General features: G+C 58.9%; 2 protein-coding genes across 9 annotated transcripts; both read right to left on the minus strand.

The window, feature by feature from the left end:
• Positions 1 to 391: 391 nt before the first annotated feature.
• Positions 392 to 12,925, minus strand: PUF60 (poly(U) binding splicing factor 60). Of its 6 annotated transcripts, none has more exons than XM_040625977.1 (12): positions 12,796 to 12,925; positions 8,184 to 8,267; positions 5,809 to 5,904; positions 5,593 to 5,682; positions 4,701 to 4,751; positions 2,382 to 2,543; positions 2,207 to 2,299; positions 1,854 to 2,067; positions 1,584 to 1,774; positions 1,312 to 1,447; positions 904 to 1,139; positions 392 to 821 (listed from the first exon to the last, which is right to left on the minus strand). In XM_040625977.1, exons 1-12 carry the CDS (start codon positions 12,817 to 12,819, stop codon positions 522 to 524), a joined length of 1,677 nt encoding a protein of 558 aa, XP_040481911.1. In that variant the 5' UTR covers positions 12,820 to 12,925; the 3' UTR covers positions 392 to 521. The 6 variants fall into 6 exon arrangements, with proteins under 6 accessions (XP_040481911.1, XP_040481912.1, XP_040481913.1 ...); XM_040625978.1 differs by having other exon boundaries at positions 8,184 to 8,264; positions 12,796 to 12,862; XM_040625979.1 differs by lacking the exon at positions 4,701 to 4,751.
• A 3,193-nt stretch (positions 12,926 to 16,118) lies between these two features.
• Positions 16,119 to 23,744, minus strand: NRBP2 (nuclear receptor binding protein 2). Of its 3 annotated transcripts, none has more exons than XM_040626112.1 (18): positions 23,528 to 23,744; positions 22,898 to 23,020; positions 22,723 to 22,824; positions 22,511 to 22,600; positions 22,305 to 22,360; positions 22,124 to 22,218; positions 21,983 to 22,006; positions 21,829 to 21,912; positions 21,699 to 21,754; positions 21,521 to 21,616; positions 20,331 to 20,463; positions 20,134 to 20,236; positions 19,967 to 20,017; positions 19,757 to 19,892; positions 18,683 to 18,736; positions 18,521 to 18,584; positions 18,368 to 18,423; positions 16,119 to 18,281 (listed from the first exon to the last, which is right to left on the minus strand). In XM_040626112.1, the coding sequence occupies exons 1-18, from the start codon at positions 23,648 to 23,650 to the stop codon at positions 18,213 to 18,215; spliced, it is 1,515 nt and encodes a 504-aa protein (XP_040482046.1). In that variant the 5' UTR covers positions 23,651 to 23,744; the 3' UTR covers positions 16,119 to 18,212. The 3 variants fall into 3 exon arrangements, with proteins under 3 accessions (XP_040482046.1, XP_040482047.1, XP_040482048.1); XM_040626113.1 differs by having other exon boundaries at positions 22,305 to 22,345; positions 23,528 to 23,743; XM_040626114.1 differs by lacking the exon at positions 22,898 to 23,020 and having other exon boundaries at positions 23,528 to 23,740.
• Positions 23,745 to 25,605: the final 1,861 nt, after the last annotated feature.

Genomic DNA, 25,605 nt, shown 5'->3' on the forward strand with positions numbered 1-25,605 from the left:
GCGGGCGCAAGGGACGATGGGACATGAAGTCCGCGTAGGTACCAGGCTTCCCTGGCTGCCCAGAAGCTTCCCGGGACGCCGCACCAATACCCCACCTCCGCATCCTCCCTAGGGTCGGCCCCGCGACCCCACAGCGGCCGGCTACTCCTCCCCGGCCCCCCAACCCGCTCCATCTAAGGGCTTCACTCGGCAGGAACAGGTCATACCGGGGAGGGGTGGGGGTCCAGCCGGGGCGGCAGGGGAGCCCCTGCGCATTCTGCGGCCAGCCCTCCATCCCTTCCTCCGGGGAAGGGAGGCGCTTGCAGGCCTCCAAGGCCCCCCCCCGCCTGTCCCTTCCCCCAGGCCGGTCCCCGGGAGCCCAGAAGCACAGGACCACTGCCACACAGGGATGTTGAGGGCCAACGGCATCTGCACCTTTATCCCCACGCGGGCGGCTGGGCCTGAGACACCAACACATCAATCACTCCAGAAAACCCGGAGGAAACAAGGAGCAAGTGCAAGTCCAGGCAACAGGGCCAAGGTCACGCAGAAAGGTCACTGTTATCAAAACGCTCCTGGTCATACACTTCAGCCACCACCTTGCGGCCAGCAAACCAGCGCCCATTGAGGGCCTGGATAGCCTTGTGAGTCTCGGAGGCTATGGAAAACTCCACAAAAATCTTGACGATGATCTCCGCATCCTCCTCCTCGCCCTGCTTCTCCTGGTAGATGATGACGCGATTGACAGCACCAAACTTGCCACACTCCTCTGTCACCTCCCCCTCCAGGTCATCGTCGATGTCCTTGGGGTCCACCATGTTGCGCAGAACCATCACTGTGGACTGTGTGGGGGAGGGGACAGCTGAGAGCTATGGCTGGCTGGACCACTCCTACCGCCCACCCCCACTGGCCCCCGCCGCCCACCTCCTGCTTGCGGAGCAGCTTCTGCATCACCATGTGGCGGGCGCTGCTGCCTGAGATGCTCATGTGCTCCTGCTCACTCAGCATCTCTGGCCGCTCGGACTCGGGAAACAGCTCCTCCTCTTCCTTCTCCTTCTTGGGCTCCAAGAGACCCAGCGTTGGAGGGCTGGCCAGGATGGGGTTTACCACTCCCACAGAGGGGATGGTGACCGGAATGGGAGGCCGGGCTGGAGTCACACCTGCAGCAAACCCACCAGGTCCAGCAGTCACGCTTCCCCATCTCTGCCCTTCCTGGGAAGGCGCCCCAGCACCACGCAGCGATAGCTGAGCAATGTCCTACCCGGGGTGCAGAGGGCTATGCCAGGAGGACTGGCGGGGGAAGGAGGGAAGCTTTGACCCACCCAGGCTCACCTGTGATGACTCCTGGGGCCTGGGCAGCCATGACAGCCTGGGGCAAAGCCCCCAGAGGCTGGGCCAGAGTCAGTGCAGGGGATACCAGTCCAGGCGTGGCCAGGGTACCCAGCACCGCTGCTCCAGCCACTGCTTCCTGCAACCCAGAAGGCCACCACACTCAGTCTCCGATCAGGCTGCCTCCGCTCAAGACCACACAAAGAGCCAACCCCCAAAGGATGAGGGAGGAGCTGTCACCCACAAATGAACTAAGTGACTGGACCAGCCCTCACCTGAGCTGTGATCTTGGCTGTGGCTGCAGCTGCAGCCACAGCAGCAGCAGGCGGGAGGCCTCCAGGTGTGGCAGGAGTAAGCAGGGGCATGGGGGGAGTGACAGCCTTGCCCACTCGCAAGTACTGGCCACCCAGATCAAAGAGGTTCATGGAAGACACGGCATCCTGGGACGACTGGGCCTTCTCATACTCTGCAGGGCAGGGGCAGCAGTGAGGGTTAGCCACAGGGCCCGGTGGGCCCCGCCCTCACCGTAATCTCTCCAAACTCACCAATGAAACCATAACCCTTGTGCTTGCCAGTTGTAGGGTCGCGGGCGAGCGTGCAAGATTTGATCTTGCCAAAGGCCTCAAATACACTCTTGATGTCATCATCTGAAAGGTCCTGGTGCACAGAAGCCACATAGATGCGGTTGAAAGCTCGTGCCTCCTCAGCCAGCTGGTCTATGATGGGCTGGGCCTGCCCTATGTTGCTGGGTCTGCCCACCTGGGGGAGAGGCACAGAGACCCGTCAGCACAGGCCTGGCCACTGCAGATTCAGGCTTCTGGAGAGGCTGCTCTGCACTGCCTGGCTGAAAATAGCATGCTCACGTGCCAACCCCAAGGCCCACCTCCCTGGCCCTCACCTTGATGTTCCTGCCTCCGAGCATCACCGAGTTCATCTGCTCCAAGGCAAGCTGCGCGGCCTCTGGGACCTCATACTCCACAAAGGCAAAGCCCTGGGTATAGGAATGTGTCATGAGACCAACAGACCCCAAGGTGGGGAGGGTGGGGGGTGGGGAGGGGCAGACTAAAGCCCACCTTGTGCTTCATGGTGACGGAGTCCCAGGACATGTCAATGCTCTTGATGGGTCCAAAAGGAGCAAAAGCCTGGCGAATGGTGTCCTCCCCAAGCTCATAATAGATGGAACCCACGTAGACCCGGCACATGATGGCCAGTGCCCGCTGCCGCTGAGCTGCCATCTGGAGCAGGACATAAGGGGAGAGAGAGCCACTGGCTTGTGAGGGGGTGGCAAGAAGCTGGGCAGCCCACTCCCCTCCTGGCCCACCTACCCAGCTCCGCTGTGGGGAGAGCTCCCCACACGGCAGCACGGTGCAGGCTCAGCTCCTGCAGTCAGGGTAGCAGGGGTCAACAGGACCCTACCCCTAGGAAGGAAGGCCAGGCCCAAAGGCAGGACACGGACGCACCCCGGCCCATCCAGGTCCTGGGCAGACTGGCAGCAAAGCTGACAGGTGGCTGGGAGGCAGGGCTGCATGCCCTCCCACCCTGCCCACCTTCCAGTCTGGGGGCCAGGTACCCTGAGCTGGGCTGGAAGATCCTCCCAGGGTCCTGGTCAAGTACTCCAACAGAATAGGGAAGGGGAAGCCATCCAAGCTGGAGGGACCCACTAGTGTGGAGGCAAGAGAGGGGGCAGAAGACAGGGCAGCTGCTGCCCAGAAGAGAGCCCAGGGGAGGAGGTCAGGAGCCCAGATGGGGACTCCCTGGAGAGAGAACAAAGAGCAGCTGCTCATGCAGGGCCAATTCAGGTGGGGGCTTAGCATTTTGCAAGCCCCGCAGTGTGTTGAACACCTGACAAAAAATGGCTGGCTGGAGCTCACATCTGCAGCCCCAAGGCCCAGCCCCCAGGAACAACAGAAGGTGGCAGAGCTGCCCAAAAGAGAAGCCCCGGGGCTCCTTGGAGCAGGGAGGTACCAGGCCCAGCAGGCCCAGAGCTCTGCCTGGGCAGACACTGCCTCTGCACTGGGGCGAGCTTGGGCCAAGGGACCTCTCCACGCCCTCAGGGATGGGCTTCCCACCCCTGCCACCTCTACGCGATGTGCTAGGCAGGGGGTCCCACGGCCACATGCAGTGGGCCACCGGGAGGGGCTGAGCCCCAGGGAACACACCACAGGCCCAGGACAGGCAAAGAAGACGGGGCCCTGGCTATAGCTTCTCCATAAACAGGGGCTCCCCTCACCCTCAAAAGGCCCCCATAACCGGAGACCAGTTTCCCCCTTTAGACACCAGCTGGCCTAGTATATAGACCAGGCCTCCCCTTCCCTCAGAAAGGAGCCTAAAAATAAGGTCCACATATCCCCGAAACTAGGAATTCCCCCCAAATGGGACTGCCCTCCTCAAACTGGGCTCCCGACAAGTAGGCCTCAGGCCCCTGCTGAGGCCAAGGACCACCAAAGGTGGAACTATGTCCCCTCTTGCACCAGGCACCCCGACATGAAACCATCTGCCCCTCGGGTCAAAATTCCCCAAGACAGAAGCATGTCTCCTCTTCAGTGTGGGCTTCCCAACAGGTGGGCCAAACGCCCTTTCCCTGACATCTCCCCACAGACAGATGCTTCCCAAAGAGGACACTGGGTCTGTCTGGGCCTTAAAGACAGGGCCACATCTCCCCTGTGAGAGTAGCACACTCAGGGATGACCCCCGGGAAAGAGCCATGTTTCCCCCACAGACTTTCTGGAGCGGGGCCTGGCCTCCTCCTCAGCTTGCCTCTGGGGGATGGGGGAGCATTTCCTTTCCCAATTCTTCCGCCCACGGCAGCCAAGGCCTCAGCTATTGCCCCTGCCTGTTCCCTGGCTGCATGGCCCCTACACCTTGCTGACAGCCAGGCCCAGAGGACCAAGTCCTTGCCGTTCCCTCTCCTGCTTGCTTGGGACCCCCCAGCCCCCCACCCCCATCCATCCATCCTCCCTCCGGGGTCTGATGGGGCCATGAATTAGGACTTTTCTCTCCTCAGGGGCCTGACCCCAACCCAGGAGCCCGGGCAGCCTGGAGACTGGCAGAGCTGGAGGCCCAGGTGCTGCGCCCTGTGTGTGCAGGCGACATGGGTGCAGGTGGGCCTGGCGTGGGCAGCTACCCTCCTGGCCTGCTGCCCTCCGCAGTTACCTGGCCGGTTAGTTTTAAGGCGGGACCTCAGAGCAGATGGAGGCCTCCCCAGGGGCGGTCCCGGGTGGGTGCCCGCCCACACCACTGGCCCCGCCACGCCTGGCGCTCTGCTGCGCTCGTCCCGAGCTGGCGGGCAGGGCCGGCTAGGGAAGCAAGGTCCCCAGCACGCGGGCTGCACTGCCCCCCTCTAGCCCTGACTAAGGACATGAGCCCCGGAAGAAGTGAGCATTTCTATTGACCGATTGCAAAGGTGAGAGAGGATCTCCAAAGCCCATTGTCACTGCTGCCATCTGAAAGACAGTAAAGACAGAGTTCAGTCTGTTGGAGCCGAGCAGTCTCCCGCTCTTGTCACACCTCACGCAGACAGCGGCAAGGCCCGGAGTCCGGAGGAGGGAGGGAAGGGGGGGAGGAGGAGGAGAAGGAGGTGGAGGAGTAGGAATAGGAGGAGGAGGAGGAGGAGGAGGAGGAGGAGGAGGAGAAGGAGGGTGCAGGTGGAGCACAGTGAAGAGCCAGGGCATCTCCTGAGGACTGGGCAGGGGGCAGGGGGCAGGGGGCTCGAGGCCCAGGCACCTGTCAGCCTAGCCCTGGCCTCTCCCCCAGAGCCACTGCTGCTTCTGGCCACAGGGCTAGAGCAGGACGCTGTTGGAGGCGCCCCCAGCCTGTCCTCCCTGTCCTTGACCCCAGCTCAGGTGGTCTGGACTCACTGCAGGGGTCGGGGCCTGACCGCTCTTATCCGAGGGGGATGGGGAGGAACGCCCCTACATGCTGCACCACCAGCTGGGTGCAGAGGCAACCTGAGGCGACAATCTCAAGTCCAAGAGGAGAAGCCAACTCAGGGTGCAGGGCACAGCTACAGCGAAAGGGTGGGGAGGGGACCACGGGCACTCAGCAGATGGATAAGGCTGGGCCACTCATGCCTCACGGAGGAACCTGGGCGTCCCAAGAACGAGTCCTTGAGAAACAGAACCACAACACCTTGTGGGGACGGCCACAGGCACAGGAGGAGGAAGAGAAGGAAGAGGAGGTGGAGGTGGCAGGGGAGGGGCGGCGGAGGCTCCCCGGCCCAGGCGGGTGGGGCGGCCTCCAGCAGAGCCGGCACCGAGGCCCAAGGGTGGGGCCCTGGCCGCTCACCTGCAGGTTGGTGAGCTGCTGCTGCTGGTGCGCGATGGTCTGCTTCACCAGCACACTCTTGATGCTCTGCTCCATGGCGTACTTCTTGGCCTGCGGGAGAAGGTGGTGAGGAGCACTGGGGGGGCCCGGCCTGTGGGGAGATGCGCCTTCCTCCGCTGACTGCCCTCCCCCCACCCCCCAGCCATGCCCACAATTCCCCAGGAGGTACACTCTCACCTTCTGGAGGGCCTCTTGCTGCTCGGGCGTCAGAGGAGGCAGTCCCAGCTTCGCGGCTGTGCTCTGCCCATTCTCCATCTTGATGGAGTCTGTCCCCTGGTGGTGGGGAGCAGAGCAGTCATTAAGAACCAGCTCAAGATCTCCCTCATAGGGCCCCAGGAACCCCACCCCACCGGTCTCCCCTACAACTGCACAAGGCCTCCAGTCCAGCCCATTCCCAGGGACAGGCAGGTCTGCCCTTCTGCCATCCCTGTGCCTGTCCCTAGGTCTGTCTCTCCCAAGACCCATGCCACTGAGGAAGGCAGGTACGTTGGGGGCCTTGGGACCACCCAGAGCAGCTGCAGGGCCCTGGCCACAACGGTCGCCTCAGGAGCTATGAAGACAGGCAGCAAGTAGTAGAAGGGGCCCACCCCTGTAGCAAACCTGACCCCAGAACCTCAGTCCCATGCCATGCCAGGGAACTAGCCCTGGCCATCCTTTATAAGGAAAAGGGGCCATGGTTCTCTGGATGTGCAGGAACTCCTCATTCCTGGACTACCTGGCATCCACCACTGCCCCCACGCCTTCCCGCAGCCCCAGCCAGGGTCACAGACTTGGCTTCCCTGCTTGGGCGGAGTTCCAGGGACCACTCAAGGAGCAAGTAAGGGAAAGGGCCTCCCTCCCAGCACACCTCCATGCAGCGCCCCATCCCCCATCCCTGCACACTGCTGAGAACCTGGAGCTGCTCTCCAGGCCACAACAGCCCGGAGGAGGGCTCCACCCCACCTCCACCAAACTCCTCCCTGGGCTGTACTTAGCCCACTGGGAAGAGAAGCCAGGAGCAGACCAGCCACAGAGGAAATGTGGACCTGCCCACACCCTAGCCAGGCGAGCATGGGGACCAGGATATATTCTGGGGGATGGGGGAGAGCAGGCACAGCCCGCTGCAGACAGATCCAGTGCAACTAGGATTAAGCTGACATTCCTTCTGTCAAAATTCATTTCTAAGCTGTTTGCAGGGGAAGAATATAGCCGTGCGAGCAAAAAGAAAAGCACAGCCACCGGACCAAAGAGTGTGTATCAGGGGTCAAATCACACCTGCTTGCCCACCAGTTCAGGGGGCCTGGGGCTACCCAGCAACTGCAAGGACAGACCACCGCCAGCCCCCTCCAGAGGGGATATTCTGCAGCTCCCAGCACACAGCCTCAGGAGGGACAGCGGAGGAGGCAGATCCCCAATGCAGACGTGACGAGCAAGGACAGAGTTTCGAAGGAGGCAGGAAGTGGCCAGCTGACCCAAACCCCAAGAACCATCATCCTGACCAGCCCAAGTATTAGATTTCCAGCACAGGGTCAAAGGGCAGGAGGGGCCTGGAGGCCCCTACTCTGGCGACCCAGTCTGGCCCTGGAGCTTGTCCTCTCCGCCCTCCCAGCTGGCCCCAAGCCCAGTTCTCCTTCGTGGGACAGAAGCCCTGAGAGCCAGGGGCTGTGACTCCAGAGCAGGCTGTCACCATGGTAATCAATGCCAACCCCCTTCCAGCCCCTTAGAAACTTTTCAATCTCTTCTTTGTCTTGATAAACAAAAGGCCCTTCTCCCATCAACCAGGGCAGGGGAGGGCTGGCTAGAGGGATGCCCTGGCCCCTTTGCCCATCTGCTTCAGCCCCCATAACTTCCCAGGATCCAGGCTGCACACCACGGCCAGCCCTCCCCTGAGTGTGCTGGGGGGCCCACAGGAGGGCCCAGCTCCAAAAGGCCGCCAGGCCACCTTGTTGAGCCCCCACTGGAACCCACCGGAGGCAGGCGCTGCCATGGAGAAGCACAAAGAACCTTATTACCCAGCGACAAGGCCTGGCTCCACCTCCAACAGGACAAGCTCCCAAGGGCGAAACCACCAGAGCAGGACACGATCTGCCCACGCCCACTCTGAAACCTGGCCCGAGTCCCACACAGACCCCGTGCTCTAACTTGCACGTTATTCTGCTTTGTTGTTTTATTTAAATTTGAGATTTGAAATGAAAATCCTTGTTTCTGGCTCTTAACACCCATCACATTCTGGAACAGCATGGCTGCCCTCCTGTAGGACACTGATGGCTAACAACTTACACTGGCTCAGGTTCAGCCCCCACCTGACCATTGTCACTCTCCACCCAAAGTCTGAAGACACACGAGGCTGCGAGCCACCACAGAAGCAGGGTGGACGCTACGGGGAGAGGCTGGAGCCAGGCCTGAGGCTGGGTGGTAAGGGAGCAAGACAGGCACCTCTACCCAGAAGGCAGAGAAGAGTCCCTAGGGCTCCTCCCACCCCATCCCCATCTCTCTCGGCCCAGGGACGCACAGGCAGGCAGGCGGGCGGGCGGGCAGGCGGGCCTGAGGGCAAGGATGCTTAAGGTCAGTACCTGTGGAGGTTTCCATTTGTCTCCCGCTGCCACCACTGCCGCCGCCGCCGGCTCGGACCCCCCTCCTTGCTGGCCATTGACCTGCTGCAGGCAGGAAGGAGATGTTGTAATGGACAGTCGTGAGACCCACCCGCCCCAGCCCTCTCTCCCCTTCCCTAGCTAAGGGCTAAATGCCCATGGACGAGAAAGAGAGGCCAGCAGGGGCACAGGAAGAGACCAGCTCTGGCTTGGCCCCTGAACATCCCAAAGTATCCCACTCCATTCCACCCATTCTTCCAGGACACCTGCAGCTAACCAGGGCCCTGGTACAAGGGGCTGGCCTGGCAGAACCTAGGGTAGCCCGGCATTGGCGGGGAGTCATCAGGAAAGGATAGGACAGAGAATAAAGGAGCTCCTGTCCCATGCCAAAGAAAGGCATCCTCCCCACGGCCTAAACCTGCTCCCTGGCCACGGAGCTGAGGTCCTAAAAGATCAGCTCCTTTCCTGCCAGCAGGCTGGGCCAGGCCAGACGGGATGACAAGGGGCACCGCTGGCCATCTCCCCTCATGCCCTTCGAGGCAGACAGGGGCACCTCTCTAGCACCTCTACACACGGCTCAGCATCAGTCCTAATGCCTTCCACAGGCTCTGGTCAAGCCCATACCCCAAGCCCCTCCTGAAGACACCTCTGAGGAGGGCTGCCCTTTGAACGACAGGGCCAGGCAGGTGGTTTGTATGCACAAGCCTCTCTTCACCCAGCAGTCAAACCGTCCAGGGCTGGCAGCTGAGAGCCTGGCCATACCCCACACCCAGAGGGGCCATGGAGCCACTGCCATGCAGAGCCAGTCTAACGGAAGGAACAGCTCCCAACTCAGCTTAGCAGGATGGCAGGAGCAAAGACAGGCCAAGGGCAGGAAGTGGGCAACGTCATGGGGATGGGGGACTTGGTAGAAGGGCCCTGAGACCTACTCCACCTTCCCAGAGGCTACACGGCGGGAACTCAGAGCAGAATACACTTACCCCACTCCCATCTCAAGACCCACAGATATCTAGGAACACAGAGGACAGCCACAGCCACCCCTGGAGCCCTGTGCACAAAGCCAGAGGCTGGGGCTGGCTTGGTCAGAGCGTGTCTCAGGCTCTCTGGCCCCAAAGGAGACAGCAACACAAGCCTGTCTGTGCTAGAGACATGGCCAGTGGGCACAAAAGCTGTGGCTAACGCCCAAGCAAAGCCTTGGGTGATGGTGCTCTGAACTCAGCACCACTGCTACTTAGGGGAGAGAGGGCCAAAGGATGTGGGGCCCTTCTGACAAAGGCCCCCCTAGTGGGTGTATGGCAGGTGGGGACAGGGTCAGTGTCTAGCTTGCCCCAAGTCCCCTGGCACCCCCAGGAGCACATCTGGAGCAGAGGCTGCCCTCTCAAGGCTCACAGCAAGAGATCACTTCGGGTCTGGGGAAGCAATCCAGTCCCTTGACCCATGAACAGAGCCAACTCGAGGGCACAATTATAAACAACTTCGTGCTCTCCCAAATTACTGTAATAGCCAACACAGGAAGCAGGACATTGCTGAGAGCAGAGCACGACTCAGAAGAGACTTCTCAGGAAAAATCAGTCCTGGAGAGGATGCTACACAGGACATCCCGTCGCCTCCAAAGAAACCAAGTTCCTCGTTCCCGCAGAGCCTCGGCTTCTGTTCTAAGCAGATACTCAAAAAGCTTGGAGAAAACTGTCATTTGTTATCACAGTTGGTCACATGCTGTCACCATCTGGCAATGAAAACAGGAGGCTTTGTGGTCACAAAGCCCCCTAGCACCAGGCAGCAGTGCCTCAAGGGGTGAGAAGTCCCCTCTGGGAGGCAACGCAGCAGCCCTGTGAGTCTGGGACCCGAACTCCAGCACTGCCAATGCTCAATAGCCCAAGACAAAGAGGATTATTTCCATTAGAAAACCAGAAAAGTTAAGTAATTAATATTTCCAGGTTTCTGGCTCTTCAGGCCTGTGTCCCGGGGCTGGCATGAAGCTTCAGTGAGTCACTCCATGTAAAGTACTTCAGACCATCCATGGACACGGCATGCTTGCCGTCAGTCTTAGCGATTATTAGCATCGGTGTAACACCCAGAGTCAGATCCCCAAAGCAGAATGCTTTCCATCTCTTCAGTCCTCTTCATGTGGGGACTTGCTCTCTACCAGACAGCTAGGCTCTGTGCTGGGCACTTTGGATGCAGCAAACACAAGACGAGACACATGCCAAGTGGCACCTACATAAGAGCACTTCTGTGGTTCATGAGCACTAAGAAGAAAATCAAGCACAAGATGCAAACAAAGGGACTGAGGCACACGGCCTAGGCAGCCGGCTGGGGGGAGGGGGGGCGGCTAGGAGGTAGCGTGCACGCCAGGGTCTTCAGGAGGAAGAGGGAGCGACGGTGCCCACAGGGAAGGGAGAGGGTCTGGTGCCCCTGCCAGATGGAACCCAAGGGTAATGTCCCCAAGCAGGCATGAGCCCAGCTGTCAAAGGTCGGGAAAAATGGACTGGTAAGTCAGAGACACACAATGCCACCAGAAGACTATGCCCGTGACAGAAAGGGGCTGTGGCCTGTTTCTGCAGGACTAGGTGGAAGGCATAAGTGACAAGAGACACTTTTGCATCTTCCTGTGTCCTTCCCTACCAAATCACTATCAGCCAAGTTCAGTGCCACTCTATCCTCCCAGGAGGGCTGAAGCCACATCTTAGGATAGCAACCAGCGTTGTTTGGCATGCATGGAGCACAACACAGAACAAGCTCTCACTACGCCCAACTAAGACAACAAGAAAACGGGCTGTCTAGGAGTCTGTCCACTGAACAGGTTACAAGAGGAACATACCAGGCCACAGCCTGGACCTCACTCCCAGAATCTGATGCAAGCCTGGATCTTTAGTTTTCATACACCCACTGACATGCACATGTTAACCTCTTGAGAGAATTCAATGGGCAACAAACAGCCCTACTGAAAACCTCAGCTTACAGGGTTTGGACTTTCTGCCCCCGTCCATCTCCACTGTGATGCACCTGTCTGGAACTGTGCCACAGCAGAGCTGAGCCAGCTCATCACTCAGTCTCCAGAGATCCAGGGTGCTGCCAGTTATAGCCTCCGGCAACCACCAAGGCTGGGCTTGGTGTTCTTGCAGCCCTGGGATGCTCAGGGGAAACCAATCATCCCCTTTCATTGGCTTCTCTTCCTCCTCCACATTCCACACCTTCCCAGGAGTCCGGGCCCCTGTCTCCAAGCCTCCCTCTCCTTCACTGTCCAATTTCAAACGCTATCTGGGACAGTCACCAAGTCCTCCACCCGCATCTCTTTTCTAACTTCCCTCTCACGAAGGTCACTTGCTCCTGTAGCTTCAACAAGAAGATGTGGTAGAAAGAGGTTAGCCATATCTGAGAATCACACACTGGGCCCCCTCACAAGCGGGGGCCTCTCTCCCCCTGGGAGTCAGTTCCTACCCCAGGGATATGGGTCCAGCCTCCGTCACTGGGTGTCAGCCCCCAGCTCAGGGCCTGGGCAAAGCCTAGCTCTAGCGTAAGTATACTCCCTGACCCCCAAATGTCTTCCCTATCCGTCCAGCCTCCAGGCACCTACAAACGCTGCCTTCGCAGACAGGCCTCACCGTGTCACTCTGGGTATGGCCTGGTGGCAGGGGGGCAGGTAAATAAAAGGATGAAGTGATGCCATGAAGGGTCCAGGAGAACAAACACTCATTTAAACGGAGCAGGGAAGCAAAAGGGTCAAGGGAGACTTCATCATGGAAGCGTGGTGTGTACAAGGGTTCTCTATGCTACTCACTCAATGCCACTAACAAGTAGGTGAGCACTGAAAAGGGGAGGGAGGGGTTCCTTCCTCTGGGTGCCCACAACACCCTGAGCACACGTGCCCCGGGCTGGCAGTCCACGGCCTCCGTGTCCACCAGACCCCTGAAGAGGGCAGGGACGGCCTCTGGTTCCCCGCTGTGCCCCGACACACTGTGACCGCCTGAGACAAAGTAACTGCTCAGAAACGTGTGCTCAGACAGCACGTTCTCTCCTTTCTAAGATAGGACGGAGTCCCTGTTAGCTGGTAACCCCTTCCCCGCAGAGCATCAGTGGGAGCAGAGTCACAGCTGTGGATGCATGCCGCCGAGGCCACCACCCTTCCCAGAGGGCCAAGATTCCTTCCTACAGGCCGTGCACGCCTGGAGGTCCCTTCACTCGGCCGGGAGAAGAGACGCCATCGCTCCCAGGACCCCCGCCGTCAAGTCCGGGCCGCAGGAGCACCGTTGGCAGAACGGTACGACGGCCGCCTGGCTCCGCCCTGAGGCTGCAGCTCCGCGGCGCCATTCGAGGCCGCTCGCTGGGGCCAGGCCGGCCGCACCCCGATGGGGCCGCGCCTGGGATCGGCCCCCCGACGCCGACCGCCGGAAGCTGTAGCCCGCGAGCCGGAAGCTGGGGCCGCGGGCCGGCCCTCGCCTCGCGCCCGCTCCGCCCCCGCCTCGCGCGACCAGGAGCCGCGGGGGCTCGGGAGCGACCGCCGCGTCTCCGAGGGGCCTTGGCGCTCTAGCTGGGCCGACGACCCACTCCCGCCAGCTGAGCGGCGGCCCGCGGTCACGGACGGCTCACTTACGAGAGCTATGGTCGCCGTCGCCATCTTGCGTCCGTCGCGGCCGCCGCGCGCGCCACACGCTCCTGCTCCCTCCGCGGTCTCGCGCGATCTGGGCGCCGGCGGAAGGGCCCGAAGGAGGACGGAAGTCTCGCGATAAAAGGCCCTTTCGCCTTCGGCGGGAGGGGTGGTTGGAGAGAGGAATGAGCTTCCGGTGTGGGGAGGGACAGTTAAGGCTCGGGAGCTGAGAGGATGGAAGGGGCGGGGGCGGGCGCGCCCGCTTTTCGCTGTCGCTGTCCGCATCTTTTCTACTTGCTGGGCTTTCCCTCCGTCGGCGGAGGACCGTCTCGCCTGTTTGTCTCGGCCCCTGGCTTCACCCTCCTGCACCACTCCGGCCGCTGCTCCATTTCCCTACTTCCTTTACAGAAAAAACTTAGGTGATGCGTGTCTCCTGCCTCCACGCTCGCACGCAAGAGGGAGGGCAAAGGAAGTTCGCATCCCCTCCAGGGCTGAGGAACTCCCGTCTGCCCAAACGCGTGCTGGGAGAGGTGACAGAGTCGCCATATTTCAGAGTCAGATTCCAGGCTGCTTCACGTCGTGCCCTCTGAAGTTGGGGTGTGCCTACCAATGGATGGTGGGCTCTCATGGAATTAGCGCTCTCTTTCCTAGTGACCTCTAAAACAGTAGTGCATCTTAAAGATGACGGCGTCCTAGATTCAATGATCCACAGTCGGTAGAACCGGAATTGAAGAGACAGACTTGTGAACCAATTCAGTGGAAAGGGCTTGCACCCAGAGTCCCCTAAGTTCTCCCAACTATTTTTTAAAGGCTCCAGGTACCCATCAGGGCACTGAGCTGCCCTGGACGTCTGCCCCATGTCCCACCCAGCCCGAGGACCCTAACTCAATGAAACCACGTCTGCAAGCTCCAGCAACCTCAGCCTGCCTGAGGCAACAAAGTGGCCAGGTAGGCAGGTCCCTTCTCAACCCTGGGAGGGTTTAAAATAAAATACGCCTCTAGTTAAACATGGCAGGATATTTTCTTCACATCCCTCCCCTCTAGAATGATAGGGAAAGAGTTTTATAAAGCCAAAACCCCATGAACACAGAAGTGAAATATTGTGCAACTGGAGGAAGGTGGCCAATGGGATCTGCTTTAGCTGACCAGAGGTTAGTGTCCCAGGGGTTGTGTGTGAAAATGTAGTTGGAAAAAGGAGACCCCACACTTCTATCCCTACTGGCAGTGGCTGGGCTGTCAGAGTAGGGTCCTGTTCCAAAAGTTAATGAGATTCTTGCCCTTTTCCCACCTCCACCCTGGCTCCCAAGTCTAGCCCCCAGCATGTGCCACCCATGAAACTCAGAGCTCCTTTCTGTAGCATCTCCTGGCTCAAAAGAAGACTGGCAGCTGGAATGTGCTCAGGAGAATGGCCTGGCTAGATCCCTGGCCTCAAAGCTCACCAGGCAATAAGCCCCACCAGTAAGATACCACTCTTAAAAGCAACTGGGCAGCCCAGGATCACCAGCCACCTAAGGAGGAGGAAGAAAACAAAAACAGAAAAGGAAAAGGAACTCAGAAAGAGCAGAGACAATAAAATAAGAAAAGCTAAAACCATATCTGCAGAGATATTAGAGAGGATGTTGCATCCAAAGTCAAAACAATCAATATATTGCACAACTGAAACTAATAAAACACTGTATGTTAACTAACTGGAAGTAAAATAAAAACTTAAAAGAGAACCAAAATCAAGAACAAGAGGCTATAAAGAAAGAAAATTTAGCAAATGAGAAAGAGTGCTTACAAATGAAAAATATGAGAGGAAAAAGAACAATTCAATAGAGAGTGAAAGATATAATTGAAATATTTCAGAATGTATAAAACAAAACCTGATAGGTATAGAAGAGAAAATATAATCAATCACACTGAGTAGCATTCTCTAGGGCTTAGAACTGGCCTGATACCTCAGCAGCCTCCATAATAGAGGGGGATAGATGAAGTGGTGAATGGGCTGGGACTTGCCACCACCACTGCAGTGGGTTGGGGGGCACAAGCACCACCTTCTGGTGGCAGCTTCCCCTATGAAATTTGACATTGATATATAATAAGGCATTCAGAGTGCTTGTGTGCTGGGCACTGTTCTCATTACCTTACAAACTTTACCTTGTGTGATCTTTACAACAATTCCACGGAGTGGGTACTGTTATTATCCTATTTTTACAGATGAGGAAGGAGGGGCACAATATCATACAACAGGAAGCAGCAGAATGGCCCAGAGTCTGTGCCCTTAACTACCACATTTTGTGCCTCTCAAAAGAGAATTCTAACATCTAAATAACAAAAGTTCCACAAAATAAGGGGGAAAAATAAGCAAAACCAAAAAACAAAAACCACAGAAAAAAACAAAAAATGCCCCAAAGAAAATTTCCTAGAACTGCAGGGTTTGGATCTCTGGACAATAGATGAAAGAGAAGTTTTTAATCAGGAAACATCATTGAGATTTCCAAAGGGAGGGAGGGAGAGAGGAAGAGGAAGAGAGAGGGAGGGAAATCACAAGGGTTAGAATCCAGAAAGTCATGGGAATTCTTGGGACTAGGAGAAAATCACATGATACCCTCAAAATTCTGGGAAGAAATAGTTTTCAACTTAGGCAAACTTTTGTGCCTAACTACACTAACAAGCAGATGTAAGAGTAGACTAAGCACAAATAAGCAACAACTCCATAACTTCCCATGCGCCCTCTCTCAGGAAACTTGGAGGATGTTCTTCCTCAAACAGAGGGTGAATGAAGGAAGAGGAAAGCGAGGGATCCAGTAAAAGGAGAAAGGAGGTGTTCCAGGCTGCTGATGAAGGAGCAACTTGGGCCACAGGCCCAAGAATAAGCAGCCTGGGGCAGAGAGCTGGCATAGTGGGGGCTCTGGGAAAAGATGAAACTGAGCTGTCAGTTGTGCAATGAATCTCAAGTATTGAGAGGTTCACACTTCTGCAGGAGAATCTAAGAATGAATTAATGAGACATGTATAGAAAACTAAGCAAACAAAAAGAAAGGCAATTATTAACTCCAGGCAAAACAAAAAGTTGTGCAAGAAAGCAAATATAACCCTAGGACATCTCATTTTCTGCTGAGACCTGCAGTAATGAAGTTGTAATAATATACACCAGACTGGGATGATGCTGGGTCAGGAAACTGAGGCCAGTGACCCCCCCCCCTTCTCCAAGGACACCAGCAGGGGACACCTTATGTAGAAAAACCAATAAAAGGCAGTAAAAGCATGTGTGGTTTGTGAAAGATGGATTTTACATGCCTGAAGAAATAGCTAAGAGTTAAATCTGGGAAGGATCAGAGTTGGAGACTGCATTGATCATTTATTGTTGGCTTAAAAAAACCCATTCTATTTTTAAAACGATATGTATATAACTTTGAAAAGATAAAAGATGAAAACCTCAACATGAGCATGATTAAATGAAGCAATGATAGTGTTGACACTTTTGAGTTCAGTTTAATCATGGGTATGATCTGTTATGCATTTGACACTCAGATTATTTAAGAAGATAGCATCAGGATTTCTAACTAGACTTGTACGTTATTGTAGATTTGTTATTTTAAGTTGAAAGAGTAACTTTGTAGAGTATTGGGATGTTTAAGACAACCTTGAGATTCACTATGTTTGTACATTTATTTGATACACCTTGGTAACTTTGTTTTGGCTTTTGGGTAGGGTAATGTAATGGTGGAAAAATGATACCCTCTCTCCAGGATGTCCATACCCTAACCCCCAGAACCTGTGAATGTTACTTTATATGGCAAAAGGGATTTTACAGATATGATTAAGGACCTTGTGATGGGGAGATTATTCAGGGGGACCCAACCTAATTACATGAAGCTTTCCTGGCTGTAGAAAGCCACAGATGGTTCATGAGAAAGACTCAACTGGCTGTTGTTGGCTTTGAAGATGGAGGATGAGTGCATGAGCCAAGGAATGGCGGTGCCTGTAGAAGCCAAAAATGACCTTCAGTTTATAGTGGGCAAGAAAATGAGGACCTTGGCCCTACTGTGGCAAGGAAATGAATTCCTTGCCAGTGCCCAGTGTCCATGGCATGCCTGACACCTGCAGGCCAACAATCTGAAGGAGCAGAAAATGGAAATAGTTCTAGGTTCAACTAGAACCTCCAGAAAGGAACACAGCCTCGCTAACTCCTTGAGTTTAGTCTGGTGAGACCTGTACCAGATTTTGACCTGCAGAGCTACAATAAATTTGTGGTGTTTTCAGCCGCTAAGTTTCTGGTAAATTCTTATAGCAACAACAGAGTAGTAACACAGAGGTGAGCTTTCCTGGTTTAACAATAGAAATACTTCAAAAGAAACCTGAATGCACTAAGTTTGTACATGCGATTTAAAATGTTTAAGAATGTTTAACTCAATTTGAAGATGGAGTGGAGGTGGTCCAGGAGAAAGGAGACTAGGGCAATGAGGGGTGGGAGGGAGTTGAGTAGGAGACAGGGAGTCAGGGGCTGATATCCTCAGGACCTGGGAAGCAGCTGCCACAGGAGGGGGTGAGTGACATTACATGGGGGGTAGTGAATTTGAGAGGAGGCACGGTGAGGAGCAGGGAGGGTGCCCGAGCCCAACCCCTCCAGGCCTGGGAATGTGGGGAAAATAGCCCTCTGGAGAGGGCTGCAGGAGCCAGAACAGTCTGCTGAGGGGGTGGCAGGTCCCTGTCCCAGAGCAGTGGAAAGTCAGAGGAGGGTTCCAAGGTGAGTCTGCACTGGGCAGGGGCTGGAGGGCTGTGCAGGAGCCATGTCAGGCTGGGGACTCCTGGAGTGTCTCTGCCATCTGCTTCTCCTGCCAGGTCGTGGCCCTGCTCAGTGCCCAGCATTGTACCTGACGCCTGCAGGTGGGGTACCACTGGCTTAATGTGGGGGTTCCTGGTGTGGGACTGTGGTTCCAACAGGGTGTGGAGCATTTCCCTGGGCAGGCATCTGTCTAGGACAGACCCCCCACCCTCAGCACTGTGGCTCCCTGCAGGGCAGCCCCCCCGCCCATGGTGAAGGCTCAGTCACTGACCAGGTATCCTGCGGTGGGCGGGGAGGGGGGGGGATGAACTCTTGCTGGGAAATGGAGGATATGGGAAGGGACTGTGAGTTGTGGAAGCTGGCTAGGTGGGGGAATCCTGATCCTAAGGACATGTGGGGCCTAATTACTCCCCTGACCCCCAACCCAGTCTCCTTCACCCCCTGATGGGCCCCAAACCCACCACCCTCCCCACCCCACTCCAGGGCCTCCTTGAAAGCTGTGGAAGGCAGAAGTTCCTCACTAGCAGGCATTTGGTCATTAGCCCCTAAGCATGTAAGCAGAGGTCAGCCCCTGGCCCCCTGAGCCCTGGGCCAATGCTGAGCTTCCCCATGTGGGCTGCCAGGGCTGGTCCCCAGGGGGTTGGGGTGCAAGGTCATGGCTGAGCTCCGAGGTACTTGAGGAAGGTGCTTTCCAGGAAGGCAGCCAGCTTGGTCCGGTCATCCTGCAGTGTGGGAGGGAGGCATGGGGTGACAGGGACGCACAGTCCGCTGTGTCCCCCTCCCAGCCCGGCTGGGTCGGCCCGCACACCTCATGAACGAAGCCATAGTATACCAGCTCGGTGGCGAGGTCCTGGGCACTGTCGGCTGCAGCAGGGGCACAGGCAGGGGCAGGACAGAGGTGTGAGGCCACTGCCTGGGCCCATAGCTGCACCCGTCCCCGCCTGGTCCCCGCCCGGCCTACTTGGGAGCAGGTCGTAAGTGAGCTGCCGGTGCAGCCGGTCCTCCAGCACCAGAAGCAGAGTGAGCTGTGGAGGCAGAAGGGCGTGGTTGGCTCCCAGAGTCCCCCCAGTCCCCTAGTGGCTCCCCCTGCCCTGCCCCCTGCGGGCCCCGCCCCCCTGCTCACATGCCAGCGGGCCTTGTCCTCGCTTCTCTCCAGGTTGCACTGCATCTGGACCACCTGGGGACAGGGGTGGACTGATGTCAGCCACAAAGGCTTGACCTCAGCAGTAGAGGAGCAAGAGCAGAGGCCTGCTCGGGGTGCAGAAGGAACAGTAAGGACTGGGGATGGGCGTGATCTCCAGCACGTTCACTACCAGCCGCCTGGCAAGTTAAGGAAAAGTTCTAAAAGAGTAGATGCCGAGTCTGGGTACCGAAGGAGAAACAGAGCTTTCACAGGTGGGGGAGGAGACCTGAACAAGGAGAGAGCTGTGAGAAGTGATGGAAGGGAGGGGTTGGCAGGAATACGAAGGAGCAGAGGCATGGGACGCCAGCAGGGCCAGGCCTCAGAATGCCTGCGGGTTGGGCTGCAGACCCCCACCATCTCTTTGGGCAGCTTTGACTGTTAGGACATGAATCCTGGCTGCACCATGGAGGGAGGCCAGGAGGAAGGAGGCTAGGTTGGGGGCTGGTTCAGCATCCAGGTAGGAAATGGGGGTGGCCTAGATTGGGGTGGAGACCACCGAGACACACCCAAGGCCAAAGCCAGAGCCTCTGGAACCCAGTAGGCATGGACATGGAAAGGGGGAGAGGGGCTGAGGCTGACCAGGGCGGGTCCCTGGCCAGGAGGGAGCCTTGCAGATGAGGTTGGGGGAAACACAATATCTGGGAGGCCTTGGAGGAGACACCAGGACACAAATATCAGGGAATCAGCAAGCTAAGGGCAGGGGATCAGAGAGGCCTAGGGGTAGAGGAGATTCCCAGACGAAGGCTGCTTGGAGCACAGTAGGATCGGGGCAGGGCTGGGGGGCAGGCAGCAAGAGATGGGGGATGGGTTTGCAGGGGGCAAGGACCCTCTGAAAAGGGGAGTATCCTAGCATGTCCTACCATCTCCTAGCCCCCATATCAGGGTCAGCCAGTACCTGGTTTCTGGCAGCCTGGAGCAGTGCTGGGCTGGGGGCAACTCAAAGCCCCTGGAAAGAGACCCCTCTGGGCTGTGGACAGGCCTGAGGATGGGCATGATGCAGGAGCCAGGGCTCACCTTTCTGGTCTCTGAATCAAAAGGTTCTGGCGTCGGGGTCTTGGCCTTCTGGGCTTCCTCAGGGGGCGGGGCCAGCACACGGGGCAGCCCCAGGGGCCGAGCAGCCGCAAAATTCATCAGTGGGTAGATCCCGTTCCTGGGGATACACTGGGGTGGCTGGAGGCTCAGGCCTGGTAGCCACCGGTTCCCCAACCTCACGGCAGCTCTCACCTGACATCCTCCAGGAATTTGTCAAGCTCCAAGCAGGAGACCTCTGAGTACCTGGCACAGGTGTGAGAAGCAACATGAGGGGGGCCAGCCCACCTGCCCCACTGGGGCAGGACCGGGTGGGGGCTGGCCAAGTGCAGAGGGGAGGCCTCTGGGCAGCCCGCGCTCACCGCCACTGCAGCGGGGGCCGGGGCGGCCGGGGGATCTCCGCCAGGACTGCATGCAGGTCCACCGCCTTGGTTTTTTCCTCCACCACGTTCTCAGGCATGAGGTCTGCAGGCCGCAGGAGCACTCAGGGCCCTGCAGGGGGCCCTTTCACACCCCGACCCCAGGCCCGTGGCCCACCCCATGCCCGCCTGCCCCTCACATTGGTGCTGGATGAAGCAGTGAGCTGCCAGGAGCTTCAGCGAGTGCACTTCGAAGAGCACGCGGTGGAAGAGGAGGTTGTGGGCGGAGGGCCGATGGCTGGGGTCGCGGGCGAGGCAGGACAGGATGAACTCCTGGGGGCGTGGAGAGGACAGGCCCACGTGGCTGCAGTCTCTCTGCCCTGGCCCACGGTGTGAGGAGAGGAGGCCCCTGAAGTCCCCAGACCCCAGGGGTCCAGTCCTCATGGGCGTCTTTTTGCAGGAATGGGCATAGGGAGAGGCATACTGCTGGCAGCCAGGCCGGGACCTGGTTCTACAAGTAGGACAATCGGGCCCTGGGCCCAGAACTTGACACGTTCTACTTCCTGTAACCCTCACAAAAATCACAGGGGGTCGGTGTTGTCATCTGCAGTTCACAGATGAAGCCTGTAATGCAGAGGGAGGACTGCAGCCCCTGCCCTGCAGTCCCGGAGGCAGGGGATGGGGGGCGGTGGCGGCGCTGGGCAGAGGGCCAGCAGATCAGCCCAGGCTCCTGGAGGTCCGTGCAGCCCAGCATAAACCCACCTACCCACACCCTGCTCCTCTTCTGGTTGCCTCCGCTCGGGCCCAGCTCGAGATGACCTGATGGGTGTCCGCCCCGCCCTGCGTCCATGTCCTCTGCTGCCCCTCACGTCTATTCTGGCTCTGCGTCTCACCAGCCCCATCCAGGCCCCAGCACCTCACACCCTGATCCCCAGAGGCCATGCGGTCAAGCCAGAGAGACTGTGGACACAGCTTCCATCCCACACTCCCTTTGCCCCCTCCCCACCACGCCCTGACATAAGCTGGGGCACATCGCCTCTAGCTGGCTTCCTAGAGGCTTAAAGGCAAGGACGTGGAGTGGAACACCGGCTCCACCACTTACCCCAAAGCCCTGGGCCTCTCTGAGCCTCTTTCTTGTCTCCACAAGAAGTGCAACAACAGTGCCCACAGAGGGAGTATCTCTCTGGTCTCTCCCTCCTTAGAAGGACCCTTAGGGCCTCAATATGCACCATGGGTAAGGCCCTCCTTGTGAGTAGGCCTGTGTGCAGTGGGGCCGGTGTACCCCTCTGCAGCACTGAGCCACTGCACCGCCGGGCCTGTCCCCAGCACCGGACTGGCCCTACCTGGGACTCCTGGGAGCCAGTTAGGAGGGGCAAGGCCAGCTGCTTACCCGCATGTTGGGGTCACTCAGTGAGTGCCTGGCACGAGTGATGGCCTCTTCCGTGACCCGGGTGTCCCCATTGGCTTGGATCTCCAGCACAGCCATCTGGGAGGCAGGGCCAGGTCAGACATGGGGAAGAGGTGCAGGGTGAGCTAGCTGGGAGGCCACATGGCCACTGGGCTAGTACCTCCAGTGCGCACATCCCAAAGGAGAAGATGTCCACGGCAGTGCCGTCGGCAACCTCTGAAAGGGGGAGAGCAAGTCAGGCGGGACGAGGCGGAGGCAGCAGCAGCGGGGCTCCTGGACTTGGGACTCACCGCCATACTCCGGCGGGAAGAAGTGGAGGTTCCGTAGTTCCTCACGCTCGGCCCGGATAGGGCTTCGGAGGTCGTCTGGGAGCGCTGGGAGAGTGCGGAGGGTAAGCAGATCGGATCTCGCCGTGCCTTCCGCCCCCCTTGAGTCCCCACGCACCATTGGAGAAGATGCGGTGCCACACTGCACCGGCCACCACAGGGAGAAAGAGTAGGCGTCAGTGTGATGGGGCACTGGCTGTCCTCTGCCCACGGTTTCCGGCAGCCGCCCCTCCCCCCAACCCTGCACCCCCGCCAGCACCGGAGCCAATCTTGATGAGGCCATTGTGCTGTATGAAGATGGTGTCACTGGTCAGGTTCCCGTGGATGATGGGGGGACTGCAGGCATGTAGAAAGCTGCAAGAGGGAAGGAGAGGAGGCGCAGTCGGGTCAGGGGGCACTGAGGGCATAGGGGTGTGGCCGGGGCAAGCCCAGGCCCTCACCTGAGTGCGGACAGGATCTGCGTGCACCAGCGCTTCCAGGCCTGGTGGCGGACGGACTCCATCGGAGCGGTGCAGAGAGGCGGCTGGGCCTATGGTCCCCACCCTGCACCCCTACCTCGCATCCCTGACCCAGCCCCAGCCCGCTCCTGTCCCCAGAGCTGCCCCTCACCCACATCCCCAGTGCAGCCCCAGCCCACTCCCCATACCCGGGCGTTCATGGCCTTGTGGTTTTTCTTGGTCTTTTTGAGGAATTGCTTGAGGCTGCCCGATGACACGTACTCTGTGATGAAGATGACCTGCGGGGCGGGCGGGCTACGCCAACTGCAGGTGGGTCCCTACCACCCCCCATCCCCCATCCCAGCTGTGGCCACATCCCACCCTGTGGTGTGCCTGTGGTGTGCCTGTGCCCATGGCTCACCCGCGCCCGGGCCTCTGAGGCATCCAGCCAGTATTTGTGCAGCTTGACAATGTTGGGGTGGTCTACCAGCACCAGCTGCTCAAACATGGTCTGGATCTTCTCCTGGGAAGGGGGGTGCGGTCACGGGGTGGTGGTGGGGGGGGGCACGGTCGCTCAAGGGATGGGCAGGCCTCACCTCATGGGCCGCGAAGGCCTTCCTATCCCCGAAGTGCAACTCATTCCACACCACCTCCACCCCCTCCTCTGTGTCCATGGCCAGGAAGGTGCTCTGGACCCCTGGCATGTTCCCCTGGTTCACCTGGCAGTGGGGGTGGGGGATATGAGTGTGCTGATATGTGTCAGGAGACAGAATGGGGGCTTGGTGTCTGCCCACATCCTTGGAGGGGAGAGCAAGCATGGGATGCTGGCCCTGACCCTCTCTGGGGGACTGGAGGAGGGCTGGCTCCTGCTAGCCAAGTGGTGGTATCCAGGGGCTGGGCTGAGGGGGTTTGGAGCAGGTTTCAGGGGATTAAGGGTGGTCTTCATGGGGCTAGCAGCTGGTCTGTCGCAGAGGCATGGAGAGGTGGTCCTGAGATGAGACTGGACCTTAGGGAACTGGGGGTCCCTTAGCAGGGCGTGGTGACCAGGCCAAAGGGGTCCAAGGGCCGGCCAATTAGGGGGCTGCCTGCGCGAGGCCGCAGAAAGATTTCTGGCCTCCTGGCTTGCCCAGCGCTCCCAGGGCCCCGCGTGGCCTTCTCGACCCCTCCGCTGGAGGTGGGAGGCGACCACCCTCTCCGGTGCCCTCCCCCCGCCCCGCGGAGCCCACCTGCTCCCGCCGCTTCTGCCAGCGGCCGCACGGGCTCTCCTCCAGGATGTCGCTCTCGTCCTCGCTCTCATCCTCCCGCTCCCGCTCCCGGCCCCGCCTCGGCGCCGGCTCCGGGGCCGCCATGGCTCAGCTGGCCCAGGCCGCCGCCCTTCGTGGGATCCGCGGCCCCACGCCGCCGCCGCCGCCGCTCCCCTCTTGCCCTGACCCTGCGCCCAGACGCCCAGGCGGGAGCGGAGCCGCCGGCCGCCGCCTCGAGCCCCCACCCTGCTCCTGGAATTGGGAGGCGCGGGCGCTCGGCCGGCCGGGGGGTGGAACCCGCCCGCCCCTCCGAAGCCGCCGCTTCGGGTCGAGGCCCTAATGGAGATTCCCCGCGGAGTGCAGAGCCCGCGCCGCGCCCAGCCCAGGCCCCGCCCATTCCCGGGCAAAGCCACGCCCCGGCCCCGCCCGACGGCGAAGGCCCCGCCCACCCCGCCCACGGGCACTCCCCACCCGCGGTCTCGCCCCGGCAGAGCCCACAGTGGCGAGCCCCAGCCCTTATGAGTCCCCCTCCCTGACCGAAGCCCCGTGGGTCCCTGACTAAGACCCCGCCCCACGGAGTCCGCCCCGGTCCGGGCCCCGCCCCCGGAGGTCCTGCTGGGGGCCGAAGTCCCCCGCTCCCGCCGGAAGCCTGCGGGGAGAGCAGTCCCCGCCACGAGCCTGACTCCAGCGGCCCGACCTCAGGGCTTTCGGCGCCGGCCTGGAGCCGGGTACGTCGGGTCCTCCCTGGGCGCTGGGCGACCTGCGGGGAACGGAGTCAGGGGCTCCGGGAAAGGTCCCTTCCCTGCTCTTGGCTCTTGGAGCTGCAGTCTTCCTGCATGGCCGTCCCATCACACTCATGCTACACACGACCCTGGAGCCCAGGCCCAGACCGCCCTTCAGGCTCCAGGCTTCAGCCTGGGTCTTGTACCGGAGGGTCTGGAGGAAGGCCTGGGATGCGGCATCCCCTTTCCCCAAGGAACATGTGGGACGTCTCTGAAGTGACTTTAATTGACGATCACAAGCCTCCCACCGCTTGCAGCTCTGTTCTTTCCATTCATGTGCACGTGTTCACTGCCCCCCACTCCCGAAAAGGCCCTTTCTTCCCTCTCTTCCCTTTCTGTTGACACAGAGGAGGCCAAAGTAGAGCCCTACGCACATGCAGCCTCTTTCTCTTCAGGAGGCCCCTCGTCACACCCTCTGGCCGTGTCACCAAGACACATGCTCTAGAATTCCTGCCTAAAATCTTCCCTGACCTGACGACCCCCACTGCCTTCCCATGGTCTCCCCCTCTCACACCTGCTGAACTCCTCACCCACGCATCATTGTCTCTTTCTAGGGAGAAAAGTGGTACACGTGTGCCTTCTCTCAAACTCGCACTCCAGCCCCAAACTCCTACTCCATCTCTGTTCAATGGTCTTCAGCCCCACTGGTGTGTCAGAGTCAACAGGGACACCTCTCTTTTCCCCAGATGTTGCCACAGATGGCATCTGACCTCTTCCACCATCCCCACTGCTGTCATCCCTATATGACCCGCATTGCTCACCAGGGCCGCCGCAGCAGCCTGCTCCCTGTGTCCCAGCAGCCACCGAGCACCGGGATACATGACAGGAATGTCCCTCAGCTGCTCAGAACTCTGTCTGTAGTGAAGAGGGAGACCAGGGAGGACGGGCCCCATGTCCCAGTGTTTAACTAAGGACTGAGGTTCTCGGCAATTCCAGGGGTCGTGCTCCGAGACCTGCGCCGTTCTCAGAGACGATGCTGGACACAGCTCCATGGTGCCCTACGTTGGGGACGTTTCCCATTGTTTACTTTTTTTTTTTAAAGATTTTATTTATTTCTTCGACAGAGATAGAGACAGCCAGCGAGAGAGGGAACACAAGCAGGGGGAGTGGGAGAGGAAGAAGCAGGCTCCCAGCGGAGGAGCCTGATGTGGGGCTCGATCCCATCACGCCGGGATCACGCCCTGAGCCGAAGGCAGACGCTCAACCGCTGTGCCACCCAGGCGCCCCCCATTGTTTACTTTCTTATCTCTACATTCAAAACATCTGAACATTCAAAAA

This window comes from Ursus maritimus, unplaced genomic scaffold (genome assembly GCF_017311325.1).
Source record: "Ursus maritimus isolate PB19 unplaced genomic scaffold, ASM1731132v1 scaffold_9, whole genome shotgun sequence".
Taxonomy (NCBI): Eukaryota; Metazoa; Chordata; class Mammalia; order Carnivora; family Ursidae; genus Ursus; species Ursus maritimus.